Below are 16885 nucleotides of genomic sequence, written 5' to 3' on the forward strand. Positions count from 1 at the left end.
ATCCTACCTCTCCAAAGGCTGCTGGGTTAAACGGAAGGACCGTGGTCCCTGTCATGTACTTGGCTGGTGTTTTCATTCGATGGGAAGCCTAACAAAATGAGCCCAAAACAAACACAATTACTGAACAAATGGAGCACATGTGTCCTTCAATTCTTCTAGCTACATTACTGTTTGCTACTGTTTTTTCTAGTCAAACATTTTTCCATTAATCGTGCTGATTGTTCATGTTCCTCAAACCTTCAATGACAGGCGTGTTCCATTTTCTTCCTCATGTTTTCAAACAGGACTGTGTGATGGGGGAAAAAATCATGGCTGCTTGGTACTGAGCTTCCCACTCCCTCATGCTGTCGAGCGGGGACCAGCAGTAGAGGCACAGTATGCTGGAGTCACCCGCATAACTCAAAGAAACCCCAAGGTAAAACATAGGACGGGACCGAGGCTGGGGCAGGACTGCCACCACCCTCTAATGTACCCACAGAGAACACTGGGCAAGAGCAGGAGACCCGAAAAAGCAGACCTGATGTTCTCCGATCATCACAGTGGAAAAAATCTGGACTGCTCCCTGCATCATTCTTACACTTAAGATGCCTTAAATAATGTCATAAAAAATAAAAAGGAGATGTATTTTTAAGCAAGTCATACCAAGGAAAAAAATTTCAAGTACAGCCGAAGTGATAAAGAGCATAAAAGGAATTGTGAGCAATTCAGATTTGGGCAAAACAGATCAATCTAAGAAGTATAGTTTTCTCTTATTTTGGACCTTCCTCTTATTGTAAATATTGGCATTGTTAGGAGCATTACCACTACTCAACATCTAGTGATACCATTTTAAATGTGTCAGCTAAATTTGTATGCTTATTTTCACCATCCATTATGTAAGTCTAATTATCTGAAGTTAAATGCCATACCTTTTCTTGAATATAATACACCATTTCGGGGAAAGAAGGCATCTGCTTAGAAGCACTTTCTTTTCTGTTTCTACCAGGAAGACACCTTAACACTCGTTGTGCTTCTCCATGAACTTCTTCCCGTCTTCCAGACAAATAAAAATAAGAAATAAATTTCACCAATTGCAGAATGGTCATTTGAAGACAAAGAACAGCAATTTCATTTGGCCACTGGGGTTTTGAGAAAACGCCTTACATATATCCTTGGCTACCTAAGCAGAGTTATAAGATACATTATAAAAAATTACTTCTCTCAGGCAGTTTCATGAGATTTGAAGAGTCATGTGGCCTGCACTTTTTAATTTTACCCACAGACAGAAACAAGACAGGCTATGACTATAGATTTACATCATACCAAGGGCCATACTTTTAACTCTTTCATTAATTGCTTCTACATTCCATAGACCAACATTACGAACAACATAATTTTAGTAAATTTCAAACAGATTTAAAAAGAACCCGAATTAAAATGAACACCTTTGAAAACTTACGGGTCTCCTGCAGCTAGGAGGAGCAAGTATCTGGAAGGGATATGATCTGAGGGAAACACTGTGCTGGCAAATTTCACAGCCACTTGTCGAACTTGAACTTCAGGCTATTTGACACATAAACAGACACAAAAAAAACCACACAGATTTTTTAAAAAATTAACAACTCATTCCAGTCAAGATGAGTCATCTTAATTGTAAATGATAAAAATCTAAGTTGTTTCAATAAATATGTCTAAATAAATACAATCAAGACAAAGCATTCACCTAAGACTTTTAATCATGGCACTATCATGACTTTGGACAGTGATATCACTTAAGAAGTACTTTCATGATCGAAGAAGGCCTCCCCAGTCAAGCAGGAAAACCCACGAAGATCGCCGCCAGAGAATTCCTTTGCACACGCACATCCTCAGCCAGACCTTGGGACCAGGGCCACCACCTCTGCTTTCCCAACTCTCAAACTCTGAGTCACTGGAGTGACGTTCAGGTATTTTGCCAGGAACACAAACAGCGCTTACTTGGAATCCCTACCAGTTTGAAGCAAAACATCTCCAGCTCTTTCAGATTAGCTCTAAAGTTAAAGCTTACTCCCAAGCACAGTTTCAACTACATAAATGTATTCAATTAACTTAAATAGATCAATAATCTAGGAAGACAAGGTTCAACCAGAAAAGCAATTGTAGAATCTAACGATGCTAAAAGCTTTATTTTCATGTACGTTCCACCTAGGTCATTCATCCAGTCACAACATAAGTGGGATAAGAGATATTAAAAAATATATACGGTCCCATTCATTCAGCTATTCTTGCTCTTTAGCATTCCTTCAGCTACTTAAAAGAGTAATGATAATACCCTGGCTGGTGTGGCTCAGTTGATTGAGTGCCAGCCTATGATCCAAAGGTCGCATGTTCAATTCCCAGTTAGGACACATGCCTGGGTTGTGGGCCAGGTCCCCAGTTAGGGGCACATGAGAGGCAACCGCACACTGATGTTTCTCTCCCTCTCTTTCTCCCTCCCTTCCCCTCTCTCTAAAAATAAACAAACAATGTTTTTTTAAAAAAGAGCAATGATATTAAGAACTAGTCTATATAATTTAGCCTAGTATCTGGGTTACCTTAAATGTATGCTGAGAAAATAAATTACCTTTGGCTTGGTAATATTGTTATGTGATTTGTCTGCACAAATATAAACAGCAGCCACGTGCATTCTACAAGCATCACATCTCCTTGGTGGGTTACCGAGAAAAACTTCTAAGTATTCTGACCTTCCAAATAAGCCTGTACTTCTTTGTCTATGGTATATGACCATGAACCATGTACACCAGGAGCACTTGACAACGGGACTCCATATATAAGCTTTCTGAGTGTACATACTTACCCTGTCATATTTTGACAGAAACTGGAGAGACCTTTCTGAACCTTTAATAAGTCCCTCAATATATTAAATAAGCCAGCCAAATCTCAGAAATGCAACTTACATTAATCTCACCAAGCCTTCTGACACCATTCCCTTTTCTAATCTCGCTCACTTTCTATTCATAGAAATGAAGGACAAAGAACTGACTAAAAAAACATATTTTATACTGTACACAAGAAGTGTGCACACACGTGTACGTATGTGTCGTAGACACATAACTACGGATACTCACAACTCTACGAATGCCCGCGGACGCCAGACAAAGCGGAACGGAAGGAAGAGGAGCCCGTGCGGCAGCGCCGGCTTCCTTCCCTCCCACCGGCCTGCTCCGCTCCACAGACCTGGTCTCTCCTCCCTCGGCTCCCCTCCCCCAGCGTCACCTGGAGAACTCCCCCACCACCGGCTGTGGTACACAGCCACCAGCCAAGACAAAACACTCCCAAACTGGAGGACGTGAGGTCAAGAACAGTTTTCCATTGTGGGAAGTTTTAAACACAAGGGTTCTGTGAATGTCACTCCTCCTCCTCCCCTGAAACCAGATTACCATCTCAAAAAATTCAAACTCTAGAGATCATAAATCACACTCCAAGGGAAGGCAAACAGTCCTCTTAATTAGCAAGATAATTCAAGCAAAAAGCAAGTCAGACTTTGTTCTTAAAAGTGTAACTAACACGAACCTACTCCAGCCGTTAAGGGTTTCTGTGTCAGACCCACCTTTATCAAGTACGAGGCCACAAGCGCCTCCATGAGGGTGCGCTGCGCTCCTTCCAAAGTGCTGTAAGCTCCAACCATCATGGACAATGCTTCCTGGATGGCAAGTCGGGTCTCAGGCTCTTCCTACAAAGATAATAAAAAGTGTTTCCCTCCTTTCTGGGTTTCCAGGTAAGCATCCACATGGAAAGCAAGAACATGCCCAAAAGCATGAGCTTGTAAGCCCTACCTTACACAGGGCTTCAAAAAGCTGCTGCACGAGCGCTATGTCCTTCGTGAATAGATGGGGCATTCGGCTGCAAGAGATACAAGACCATCACTACGATCAGAAACCTCCGTGAGACGGAAGAAAACAAAATTAATCACAAATGATCCTGAACTTGGCGTTTCATCTCTAAAGACCATGTCGCCATCATCAGATTACCTACCCATATAAATATTGACTCCCTCCGCTGTCTAATCCAAGTAACCCTTGATTAATATACACATTATCCAGATATTCTCTTCTTTATATTCCATGCATTCAGTTAACATTTCTGATTTTAATAGATAATTAAGGCCAAATTGCTAGTTAAACTAAAGGCTACTATGATGAGGGGCTTTGTTACTTCATGCCAAAGGACAAGGGGCAAGGTTTGCTGACCACCCTGCCTGCATCAGCTGACCTCGGGTGCCTTTTTTCCGAGTCCCAAAGCTCCTTTCCCTGCAGAGAACAGAAGAGCAAGACCTAGTCTACACAGGCCGAAACAGAACCTGCGCCGGGGCTACAAGCAGCACCTGGTGCCACTGAGGATGCTGTACCTCTATCTCTCTGCTTTGAAATATGGTGAAAGAAGAGGAAACCAGGAGGAACTAGAAGGAGAAAATTATACTAAGCAGAAAGAAAAAATCCATCTTTGGAAACAGGGCCACTCAGAATCAAAATGTAACACTATCAGAAAAGAGAGTCACTAGCAAAACCTTGATTAGGGGGGTTATAAAGACTGGTAGTAAGTAGCAACAGTAACACTTATGGTCAATAAAATGTCTCTTGGATACAAGAAAGTGGAACCCATTGTGACACAATCCAGTTCAAAATCTCCTTTCAAGACCACCATTTAATATGGTAGCATATCCTCAAGTCTAAATTAAAATTTCCCCCATCATTTTCCTGCTACAAGGAAGACATTTCTAAATACTCCATGGCCATTAAATACATTTCCTTTCAGAATCACAACAAACGTATTCTCCTTCCATTACTAAATGCCACATAATTTCTTAGTTTACCAACAGGGTACCTGTCACTGAAAAGAGAGTTTACTCACCTGGAGAGTTTTCCAACAGCTGAATATGCCATTGACAGTAGCTTAGGGTCCTTGAAATTAAGAAGAAAAAAACAAGAACAAAAAATAGACAAAACAAAACAAAAAAAAACACAGTAAACGGCAAAACCTTTTGCTGCATTTATATGCATTATTTTACTCCTTGGTAAACCTAGTGCCACTCTGCCTAACTGCATGATTTGAACAAAGCAAACAGAAGAAGTCCAAACCCAGAGTTTTTATCACACTACTAAAAGGAAAACAAACAAAACCTTTTATCCCAACACACTCCAAAAGGAAAATGCAGTGGTCACATATGAAAAGGTTCTCCTAGCTGGTGCTAAGTTCAGGATATTTTCAACACTATGTAGCCTGCAAACACCAAAATTCATCTTCAACACACTCGGAAGACAGCCTATTAACTTATTAGAAAATTCACCACTCATGCAACAAGTGAAGATCCTCCTTTTATCACCCAAAATTACAGTGAGCGATTCTTTTACAATCTGCACTTCTCATTTCCACTGTAACAAGTTAAAAGGTTCACAGTCACCACGTGAGTTAGTGAGGTCGCCTCCTCAAATGAATTTTACATGGTTTTATGTAAACCGACTGTCTGATTACTAAGAACAAAATAACACCTCTGTGAGTTGCAGTTTATACATTTGACACAGGATTCCCTCACCCACACCTAGATGGCCATTCTTATGGATTCAATTTCATGCATTCACCATGGGGAAGACATACAGGTGTCATCTGGAGGTAAAGGGATTCAGATCCTGTGGCTTCTCTGGCCTCGCTACCCTATTTTTAAATATACAGATTCTCCCAAAAGGCCCCAAAGCATTTTTATTTCTACCAACCATCCAAGTCATCTGATTATCTATGCCATAAAAATAATCTTGTTTCTAGACCTTAGAAACCACACGAGCGCTCTACAGTAGAAGACAGGAGAGCCAGGCCTGACACTGCCCCCAAGTACAAATGCACGACAAATGAACAGCTCTTCACTACTAATAACATCTACTACTGTGCCTTCATTATGCTAAATAATTTATGTATCACCTCATTTAATGTTCATGATAATTCAATTAAGTGGCATTATTATTTTTGTTTTTCTAATAAAGAACAAAGGTCCAAAGAATTTAAGTGACTCACCAAAGAACCAAATTAGGATTCGAGCTCAATTCTAACTCCAAGTGGCAAAACCTTAATCCCTATACTATTACAAACATGCATTCGTGTTTAGCTAAGACCAAGGAAAATAATGCTAACTGGAGTTCTTAAAACCTTGCTTTTTTAAGCAAGTTCCCTGAAATACTGGAGATAGTAAGAGGGACACAGCAGGAACAAACAACAAGATTTGAAACGCTATAATCCAAAAAAAATCCTCATCCAACTTAGTTTAAGGAATCAAAAATTTACTGAATGCATGTTTTGATAGAATTCTGAATCAGTAAAATCCAAGATTCTAAGAAATAACACTATTTCTCAATATAAGAAAATCCAAATTGACTCATACAGAAATAAATCATAAATAAAATTTAATTATTTTCATTCCACTTTACAGAGTGCCTAAAAGTAGAATACGATGTATTTCTTTTTCAAAATGTTAAAGTGATAAAACCCCTGAAGATTCATACCAGTTTTTATCCCCTATTTCCAAAAGAAAAAGAAAAAGATGCCAGTAATTTCTTCAATTTGCACCACTTCAGGTAAAAATGTTAGGAAATGATGGTACAATATCGAGCTGTAACTAACTGAACCAACACGTAGACCAGAAAAGTTTTAACAGAAAATACTTTAAAATATAAAATATTAACAAAATTTGAGACAAGCCACTTACTTCTTTATATTCATTGATTAGCTTGGTGAGACCATTCAAAAGCATTGGACCTAATGGCTTAATCTTGATTTCTGGACAACTTCAAAAGAAAACAGCACATACACACAAAGCAAGATAAGAATCTCGTAATTACATACATTTTCAGATAATTACTTAAAATAATTAGCAGCAACTGAAATAAATTAAAACCAGCTATTAAAATCTGAATTTTTTTTTAAAGAGCAAATGTGATTTTTTTCTAGAAAAGACACACTTGAATCATTTGATCGCTCCAACAGCTGGAAAACTTGACAGTCGAATAGCTCCCAAAACTTACGTTATGCAAATGTGATGCACAAACTGCAGGGACAATGTTCTTAGTTTTGAATTCGTATTCGTACCAAAAAGTCCGTCGTACACCACCTGTGAGAAAGAAGCTAGTGGTCAAGAATGCCAGTTAATACCAAGAGTCACGGAGTATCCTCAAATGCCAGGATTCGACAGCACCTCTTCGCACTGCACCTTGTTCTTCAGAATGAACGCGGTTCTCTTTAACACACGCACACATCTGAGCTGACAAACTGAGCAAGCCAGTCAGCAGCTCCGGTCAACAGTCTGCTGGGTGACAAACACGACGCCTGCTCTCCCGAGTCTGCGAAACCTGGGGCTCTGCCACCAGAGAGTCACACAGACTGCAGGGGCCACCACACGGCCACTCGTGCCGCGCAGAGGACACGAGCAGGTGAGATCATCTGGGGGGAATGAGGTCTCTAAATCACATTTAGAACAAGTTATTTTAAAAAACCTCATGGAAAATATAGAAATTAAAACATTCTTTTTTTTTTTATTCCAGAGAGAGAGGAAGGAGAAGGAAGAGAGAGGGGAGAAGAGGAGAGGGAGTGGGGGAGAGAGAGAGAAACATCGATTGGGTGCCTCTGTATGGGCCACAACCAGAGACCAAACCTGCAACCCAGGCCTGTGCCCTAACCAGGAATCAAACCCGTAAGCCTTTGGTTTACAGAATGATGCTCCACCCAACTAAGCCACACCAGCCAGGGCAAAATAGGTACAGGAGCTCCATGTACTATGTAGTTCTGTCTAGACAGCAAAAATATCACACAGTACATGAGGCTTGTGGAGTATCCAGAGGTTTCAGATATTAAGCATCAACATCAAAGAAATCTAAACTCCTCAAATTTCTACTTTTTATGGGAAAGAATCTTACACTTAAAAAAAACCATACTGTTTCCTAAAACTACTAACTGTATTCTGATTTTATTGAACACTTAACAATAACAAGTGACTGGACATAGTATTGAACCCCTGCTGTATAATCAACACTATGCAAGGGGCTGTGAGGCACAGAGAAGGCAAGCCTTACTATCATCAGGGCACTCAACCTTGTTGAAGAGTTGAGTGCATGCATAAAAAATGGCATAAAACCATATACTGGGTTGACCAAAAAGTCCGTATGGTTTTTTCCATAAAATAAAAGACACGCTCTTCATTTTCACCAATAACTTTATTGATGTGGGTATTCTGAGGATGCAGGGTATCTCCCGCTATTGGCTTCTAGTGAGTAGAAGCCAGGGGTGCTGCTAAACATCTTCCAATGCATAAGACAGCCCCATAGCAAATAATTATTTGGCTGAAATATCAGTAGTACCACGAAACTTCTCAAACCACTTTTGACATGCTCAATCAGTCACAGCACCTCCTCCACACACTATACAGATTGTTTTTTGCATTTCAGTTGCTTTTTTTACCTTTCTTGAAATAATTAAAGCATGGTATGCCAAAAATGTTGCATTATCTTCTTCCATCTTCAATATTTAAATAGCTACACAAAAATGTACCAATTGTGAGTTCTGGCCAAGATGGAGGCGTAGCTAGAAACACTTCACATCCTCACACAACCAAAAGAAGGGTAACAACCAATCTAAAAACAAAAAGCAACCGGAACTGCCAGAATAGCAACCGGAACTGCCAGAATAGCAAACTGCATGGAAATCCAACAACCAAGGAGTTAAAGAAACATTCATCCAAATCAGCAGGAGGGGTAGAGACAGGCAGCAGAGCAGGTGAAGAGGACCCATTGCAAAGCAGCGGACCCCACTGGCAAGGAGGGCCTGGCTCACCAGGAAACTAGAGACTCAAAACCTCCAGTGGTAAAATACCACAGGGGTTGTGAAGGCAGGAGAAACTCCCAGTCTCAAAGGAGAGTTCGTTGTAAAGTGGGGACAGAGTAGAGTAAGCTAGCGGCATTGTTCCCTGTTTGCCCCCCACCCCAGACAGTGCCACCACATAGCAAAGAGGGTCGCTCCGCCCTGGCAAATACCTAAGGCTCTGCCTCCCTATAACATAACAGGCACAGAGAAAAAGAAATATGGCCCAAGTGAAAGAACAGATCAAAACTCCAGAAAAAGAGCTAAGCAACCAGGAGACAGACAACCTATCTGATACAGAGTTCAAAACAATGGTAATCAGGATACTCACAGAATTGATTGAGCTCAGTTGCAACATAAAGGCTACACAAGTTGAGGTAAAGCAAAATACACAGGGAACCAACAGTGAAGGGAAGGAAACTGGGACTCAAATCAACAATTTGGAACAGAAGGAAGAAATAAACATTCAACCAGAACAAAATGAAGAAACAAGAATTCAAAAAAATGAGGAGAGGCTCAGGAACCTCTGGGACAACTTTAAGTGTTCCAACATCTGAATCATAGGGAGGGAAGAGGAAGAGCAAGAAATTGAAAACTTATCTGAACAAATAATAAAGAAAAACTTCCCAATCTGGTGAAGGAAATAGACTTCTAGGAAGTCCAGCAAGCCCAGAGAGTCCCAGAGAAACGGGCCCCAAGGAGGAACACACCAAGGCACATCAAAATTGTTACCAAGATAAAAGATAAGGAGAGAGTCTTAAAAGCAGCAAGAAAAATGGAGACAGTTACCTACAAAGGAGTTCCCATAACACTATCAGCTGATTTCTCAAAAGAAACCTTACAGGCAAGAAGGGGCTGAAAAGAAGTATTCAAAGTCATGAAAGGCCAAGAGCCTGCATCCAAGATGACTCTATCCAGCAAAGCTATCTTTTAGAATGGGGGGGCAGATAAAGTGCTTCCCAGAATGAGGTCAAGTAAAAGGAGTTCATCATCACCAAGCCCTTATTATATGAAATGTTAAAGGGACTCATCTAAGAAAAAGAAGATCAAAACTATGACCAGTAAAATGACAACAAACTCATAACTATCAACAACTAAACCTAAAAAAACACAAAAACTAAAACTAAGCAAACAACTAGAACAGGAAAAGAATCACTGAATTGAAGATCACATGGAGGGTTATCAGCGGGGAGGGGGAGGAGGGAGAATAGGGGGAAAGGTACAGGGAATAAGAAGCATAAATGGTAGGTACAAAATAGCCAGAGGGAGGTTAAGAATAGTATAGGAAATGGAGAAGCCAAAGAACGTATATGTACAACCCATGGACACGAACTAAGGGGGGAATGCTGGAGGGTGGGGGTTGCAGGGTGGAGAAGGATAAAGGGGAAAAAATTAGGACAACTGTAATAGCATAATCAATAAAATGTACTTTAAAAATTCATCAACTGTGTAAGTTTCTTTTTTAATGCATGCTGATATGATAGTTATCACAATGCAATCTAACAAAATTGTTTCAAATGAAGTTAAATACAGCTAAGCACTACTAGAGCCATCATACAAAAAAAACTAAACGAACTTATGGGCCAACCCAATATAATCAAGTGCTACATTATTTGGAAGACATTTTTTAGAAAATTAATGTGAAAATGCTGTATTATATAGAACAATATAGTCAGGTAATAGAAGCAAGGAATTAATTAGAACATTAATGTTTTGTGAGGAAAAAATAAAATTCCTGGTACACACACAACATGTGAAGAATTATGCAAGTTGCTTTCGTATGTTCAAAATCAAGGTGAGGTAACGTGTGCTTAGTTAAACCTACTGGTATCTGATAAGAAGCTACCTTTGAAGGATTCTGTGATTGACAGGTGGAGAAGAAAGGGGTAGGGCCAACTATGTAGAATAGTAATGCCAGCGTTAGAAACAGGAATATAAAAAAAGGAAGAATGTTTATAGGTGGTAGCCAAAAAGTTTGTCTTTGAATGTACAAAATTTTAGGACCTATTTTCAAGATACAAAAATACTGCAAATAAAGTGTACAGCTGCAAGAGGTCTATGAATATTTTGTCACAAAATTCTAGCTGCTTATTATATAATGCATTGTTACTACAACCAAATTTTCTGAACCAAAATTATCAAGACACTGCCTGGGAAACAGTGCTTAAAAAGTGAAATGAAAGAAGCTCTGGTGATTTTATGTTTCCCTCAAGACATACACCAGAGTACTTGAAATTAGTCAGATATCAGAGTACCAGGCACTGGGAACAAAAGTTTTATCACGTAGAAAGAGGAAGCAGCCATTTAAACAAATAAGCCTTCCAAGGCACAGATGGTTAAGACAGAAGTCTGCGTCCACCATACAGCGAACACAAAGAAGTGTTCTTTCCTTGGGACTGAAAGGGGCGGGGGGCAGGAAACAGGGACATTTCCGACGGAAGGCACACGTGAGTGATTCCTGCAACACGAGCAGATGTCTGGGAGGCCAGAAGGGGGCGGGGAGCTATGCCAGGCAGAGGGAGCATCAGGGGTGGAGACTCAGAGCCACAAGAAGACCACGTTTAAAGAGCAACGATCTTGGCTTGGAGCACAAGGACAAGACAGGACAGACAAGGGGCTGGTGAGGTATGAGACCAGAAGGGACATGACCGCTAACATGTCACCATTTCCCAAAACACTTCACGACTAAGCACTAGCCACTGCGCTCTACGCCTTCTAGTGTCCCATTCCGTCTTTGCAACGCTGCAGTGAGGTAGCTGCTATTACTACATCCATTCACAGATTCTTAAAAGTTTTAAAGAAAAGCAGGAAAAAACCCTAAGGCTTATTTAAGATAAAAAGCAAATACTAATGACAAATTATAGTTGACCCTTTAACAACAACGGGGTTAGGGGCACAGACGCTCACCCCCCCCAGGGCAGCTGAAAATCCATGTATGGCCCTGGCCAGTGAGGTTCAGTTGGCTGGAGCGTTGTCCTGGGAGCCAAAGGTTGGGGGTTCAATTCCCAGTTATGTGTCATCTGGCACAAACCTGGGTTGAGGGTTTGGTGATGTTTCTCCGGCATCAATATGTTTCTCCCTCTCTCTTCCCCTCCCTCTCTCCCTCCCTTCTCCTTTCTCTAAAATCAATAAGCATGTCCTCAGGTGAAGACAAAAAATAGTCCATATAGAACTTTGACTCCTCAAAAACTCAGAACCTACTATTGACCAAAAGGCTATTTGATATCACAAACAATCAATATATATTGTATACTATATGTATTATACACTGTATTCTTACAGTGAATTAAGCTAGAAGAAGAAAACATTAAGAAAATCATCAGGGAGAGAAAATACATTTACAGTTTTTATTGAAAAAAACCTTGGTATAAGTGGACCCCACACAGTTCAAACCTGTGTTATTCAAGGATCAGCTGCATACTCAGATCTGCCTGCCTCCAGAGCCGAGCAGGTCATCACCTGGACAAAAGGCAAGGGCTCTCGTGGAGGGGCTTATATCCCACACTGACTAAGACTACAAGGATTTCTAACTGCAAAAGTGTCTCTGGAGGCAACACAGGAAAGAGACCAGCTATGGGCAAGACTACAGGCAGGGGAACAAGGCAGAAGATTCCTGCAACAACCAAAACAAGCGACGGTCTCAATTAACATCAGCATGAGGTGCAGGGAGATGAAGACATCGAGAACCAGAATCATTACCTTTTTGTGGGGTTTCAATTAAGAATGACTCATTTTTCCTCTTAAGTAACCAAGTTTCTAGTGGGACCATTTTTGCCGAAAAGCCAATCAGAAAAACACTGGTTCGAAAGAGATCATCATCCTACATTTAGGGTGAATGGTAAATTTATATATTATATGTGCTAAAATTTTTTTAGTCACTTCTGTAGCTAAACTTGAGACAGAAAAAAAATAGAGTCTCACTGATCTTGTTATACACATCAACCTACCTCCTGAACACCCACTAATGCAGTTTCTTCTCCACTTAAACAAACAGGCCACTTTTCTCTTGAAAGGACGAGTTACCTGAATGTTGGCCGGGAACGTCTCCGCAGCTTGTCTAGAACGAAGGAGATGGGGCACGATCTTTAACTTGACTCTGGTGCTGACGGGGTCTCTTTTCAGCTCTGGCTTCAGAACTGCTCCCTGTCAAAAACATTTTGGGTCGTAACTCAGAAATTCAAAATTATTATAAACTGCAAAAGTCATGAGAGAACATCTAAATCAGTGGTCTCTCAAATTTGTTTCAAAATCCATGTTTCACTCTTAAAAATTACTTTAAACTCGTAAAGGTTCCAAAGAGCTTTTGTTTATGTTGGAATACCTACCAATATTGATTAAATTAGAGCTAAAACTGAGAGGTTTTTAAATACTTATTCACTTTAACATAATATTCATAAACCCATTACAGATTTTCATAAGTAACATATGTTAAGAAAAATAACTATTATTTTCCAAAATAAAAAACTGTACTGAGAGAGTGGCATTATTTAACATTTTCTGTAAATCTTCTGTCCACCTTAACAGAAGACGGCTGGATTCTTTTATCTTCTTCTGCATTCAGTGTGTTGTGATATATTGTTTTGGTTAAAAATATTTTTAAAACACCAGCTCCACACAGATATGTGGATGGAAAGTGAGGATAACTTCGGCCTTTTCAGGTAATTGTGGACAACCTTTGTTACTACACCCAAACAGGACAATCACTGGTTAAGGGTGGGCAGCCACTTGGGTCTGGAACCCCTGAACTCTGGCATTCTCTGCTACACTCAGTCCCACAGGTCTAAGCATCTCGTGTGCTTCTGTAACAACACAGGTCATTTGGAAAACACTGGCTCACTGAGTTTGTGATGTCTTTTTAAAATGCACCCATTTTAAGAAAAGAAAAACACTACCACCCATCTCATCAAAAAAGTCAGGACATACAGACAAGCTGTCAAGCTCATTCCAACGAATCCATCTTTTCCAAAATTCTAGTTTTTGCTTGAAAGCTCGACATTTATCGCTGCCAATAAATCATGTTGTTTTTCTTGAAGCTTCATTTTTTCATTTTGAAGAAATACCTGCCAGGCATGTGTCTCAATATCGACATCAAGGATCTCCTTAAGTAAAGCTACTTTTTCTTTTCTTTTTTTTTTTTTACCATGAATGCTAACAGTGAAGGACAGCATGACCGTTAATATTATTTAGAGACACAGCTCTGATTCCTGCCGGGACCCAGCAGGCACACCTCCCACTGCTTCTGCACGGCTGGTACAAACATGACTGCTTGCCTTCCTGGACCCTACAAGTCTCTGTGACCCAACACAGGTCCCCAGACCACACTCTGAGAACCACTGATCTAACCCAGCCCCTCAGTTTGTTACACAGTGAACACGAGGCCCGGGGAAGTTCGTGATCAGATTAGCCCAACATCCCCTCCACAGAACATTTACCGTGGGCAGTCACTACAGGCGTGTGGATGGGGGCAGGGACCCAACTCCCAGTTCATTGTTCTCTCTGCTACATCACACTCAGTTTCATCTAACTGGAGCTAATAATGATTTTCAAAACAACTCTTCACTGTTTAAAAACAAGCAAATAATTCCTGTATGTCTGGGTTTGGACTTGGAACTCTTTTAAACACACTGCACTAAACCTAACATGTTATTAAGCAAACATTTTACTTCAAGGCTTCAGAGGAACCTACCTGTTGCTCTAGATCAGCGATTTTCAACTGGTGCACCACATGAATTTTTAAAACGTGCAATCCCTGACTGTTTCGTCAGGGGCCCTAACCTCTTTTCCCTACATTGTCAAACAAAAAAATGACAACAGCCAGCACAACAGCCGTCCAGTGTGAATGAATTGAAATTATATCTATTTTTCTGTCAGATCAGCAAGGAATATTTTTCTGGTGTTCTGCAAAATGTTAGTGATCAGTATATGTGTGCCAGAAGATTAAAAAGGTTGAGAGTCGCTGCCTGGATTCTCGACCAGGGGCCAACACAGTACAGCCCTCGGGCCAAATCGGCCCATCGTCTGCCTCCGTGAGGCCTGCGAGTCAAGAACAGGTTTTCATTTTTAAATGATTTTTTTAAAATAGTAACATGTCACAATACATAAAAATTACAGGACATCCGAATCTCAGCATCCCTACAGTCGTAGGGGGAGACAGCCATGCTCATGAAGTCACATGCGGCCTGCGGTGGCTCTCAGGTCACGTCAGGGCTGGGGGCGGGGAGGGGGCAGCAGCCGCGCAGCCACCAAAGCCCAAAACACTGACAGAAAGAAGTTCACTGATTCCCGATCTAGACAATCATCATCATTCAAGCACCTGAACTGAAGACACCAGATCAGGTAAACTAAGTTAACCAGGAGATTTTAATCTGCCTAGACTAGCATGGTTTAAAACTATTATTTCCTGCAGCTTAGGTTCAGCATGAGTCAAAATAAACAGGAAAGAAATGTTCAAATACACAGAGCTCATGTCAACAAAGTGCTTTTTATGACGATGTGAGAACGAACCACCACCACCTACCTCTTTTGTCTTCAGTGGAATATCTCCAAGGTAGACCTTGTACATCTTATTAATGATGGCGGGGTTATTCCAGTCAATCAAGCTGCAGAAGGTTTCAACACAACTTGTTAACTTTTTTTCCTCTCACTTCAATGATTTCAAAAAATCACAGCCCCAGTTACCAAAAGAAATAGTTAAAAACACACAAATGAAATGCACAACTGGCATTACAAAAGAGAAGGAAAGGAAAGAGATTAACTTCCATCAAAGTTCGCTTTTAAACAGAAAAAAAAAAAGTCCCTTATCCCACCTTGACTCAACAGAGCATTGGGTCAGGGCCCAGCGCGGTCCCACTCTGGAGCAGGCGCCTACGCTCTCAGGGCCAGTGCCCTGGAGTGAGCGGCCCCAACTGAGCCCGGCTCCTCAACCCGGGGCCAAAGAGCCCTGGCACACGAATCTTCTCTGAATCACTTGGAAATTCACTCACTTGGAAATTCAAAAGTGATAAGGAGGGTGACAAAAAGTTTTTACCCATTAAGGACACAACCCTAGGAAGCTCACAGCCATCACATTTTCCTAACATTGTGTCACTGTGATTGCCAGCGTCCCTCTTTCCTATCTACCAGCGCACACTTGCAGTTTTGGCATCTAATTCTACAGAGCAGTCACTCGTGCTGCCGGTGGTCATTAAGACAAAGTCCTCCTTGAGCCCCACAGTACGGTGAATCAGGATGTCACGTGACTGGTGGCTGGCACCCACCCTCTGCAGCACCCCACCCAGTCACTTTACAAACCCAGCAACAATGAGCTCAATCCCGCCTTGCACTCGGTTAGCAAGATTTAACCACACTGTCTTCTCTCTGCCTTTTTGACATTGGTTCTGCTTTCAAGGTATGCTTTACTTGTGCAAACACAAATCATCCTGCTGCTCTGGCTGCTTTTCTAATCCATCTCTTCTTTATTAATAGCTTGTTAATCTGCTCCTTTTTGTGTATCCACGATTTCACTATCTTCAAAGTCACTCTCCATTACAGCTTAGTTATTATTCGCCTACATCCTTCCTCAGCTGATTGCTACTAACTAATCCTCAAGCTCCACCACTGTCTCCCTTCTAGGAATACTGCAGGTTTAGAGATCTTTGACCAAACACTTTAGTAAAAGAAAGTAAAAACTTAAAACTTAGTAGTGGCTAACCATTAGTGATAATTTTCCCTGTTCCTTCTGCTTCTCCTCTTGCCATCTTTCTACTTTTAGTTTTTTGTTGTAAAAATTCAAAAACAACATAGAAAATAAACTTCCTTATAATCCGCACCATATCCTACTCTAGTCCCTTTTCAGAAACCACTACCTCTGCTGTGTATCTTTTTCTGGACTTCTTTCCTATGCATGAACATGGGTGGACAGGAATGGCACATAGATAGACTTTTAAAAATAGATCAACAGATGCATCACTTGAACAGATACTTTGGAATCCTTATTTAACGAAATGAGATAATATCTGTATATTGTTCTCAACTTGCTTTTTATCTCAAC

General features: G+C 40.8%; 1 protein-coding gene across 3 annotated transcripts in view; it reads right to left on the reverse strand.

Annotated features, from left to right (window-relative positions):
* Window positions 1-16885, reverse strand: part of ECPAS (Ecm29 proteasome adaptor and scaffold) — a 100624-nt gene that overhangs the window by 40543 nt on the left and 43196 nt on the right. For all 3 annotated transcript variants that reach the window (XM_028506366.2, XM_028506362.2, XM_036022046.1), the window contains exons 8-17: window positions 15374-15455; window positions 12880-12999; window positions 7029-7114; window positions 6713-6791; window positions 4870-4919; window positions 3795-3861; window positions 3569-3691; window positions 1439-1542; window positions 909-1032; window positions 8-88 (exon numbers count right to left, since the gene is read on the reverse strand). In XM_028506366.2, coding sequence (XP_028362167.1) covers window positions 8-88; window positions 909-1032; window positions 1439-1542; window positions 3569-3691; window positions 3795-3861; window positions 4870-4919; window positions 6713-6791; window positions 7029-7114; window positions 12880-12999; window positions 15374-15455 — 916 coding nt within the window. The remainder of the gene's footprint in view (window positions 1-7; window positions 89-908; window positions 1033-1438; window positions 1543-3568; window positions 3692-3794; window positions 3862-4869; window positions 4920-6712; window positions 6792-7028; window positions 7115-12879; window positions 13000-15373; window positions 15456-16885) is intronic.

Source organism: Phyllostomus discolor, chromosome 3 (genome assembly GCF_004126475.2).
Source record: "Phyllostomus discolor isolate MPI-MPIP mPhyDis1 chromosome 3, mPhyDis1.pri.v3, whole genome shotgun sequence".
NCBI classification, from domain to species: Eukaryota; Metazoa; Chordata; class Mammalia; order Chiroptera; family Phyllostomidae; genus Phyllostomus; species Phyllostomus discolor.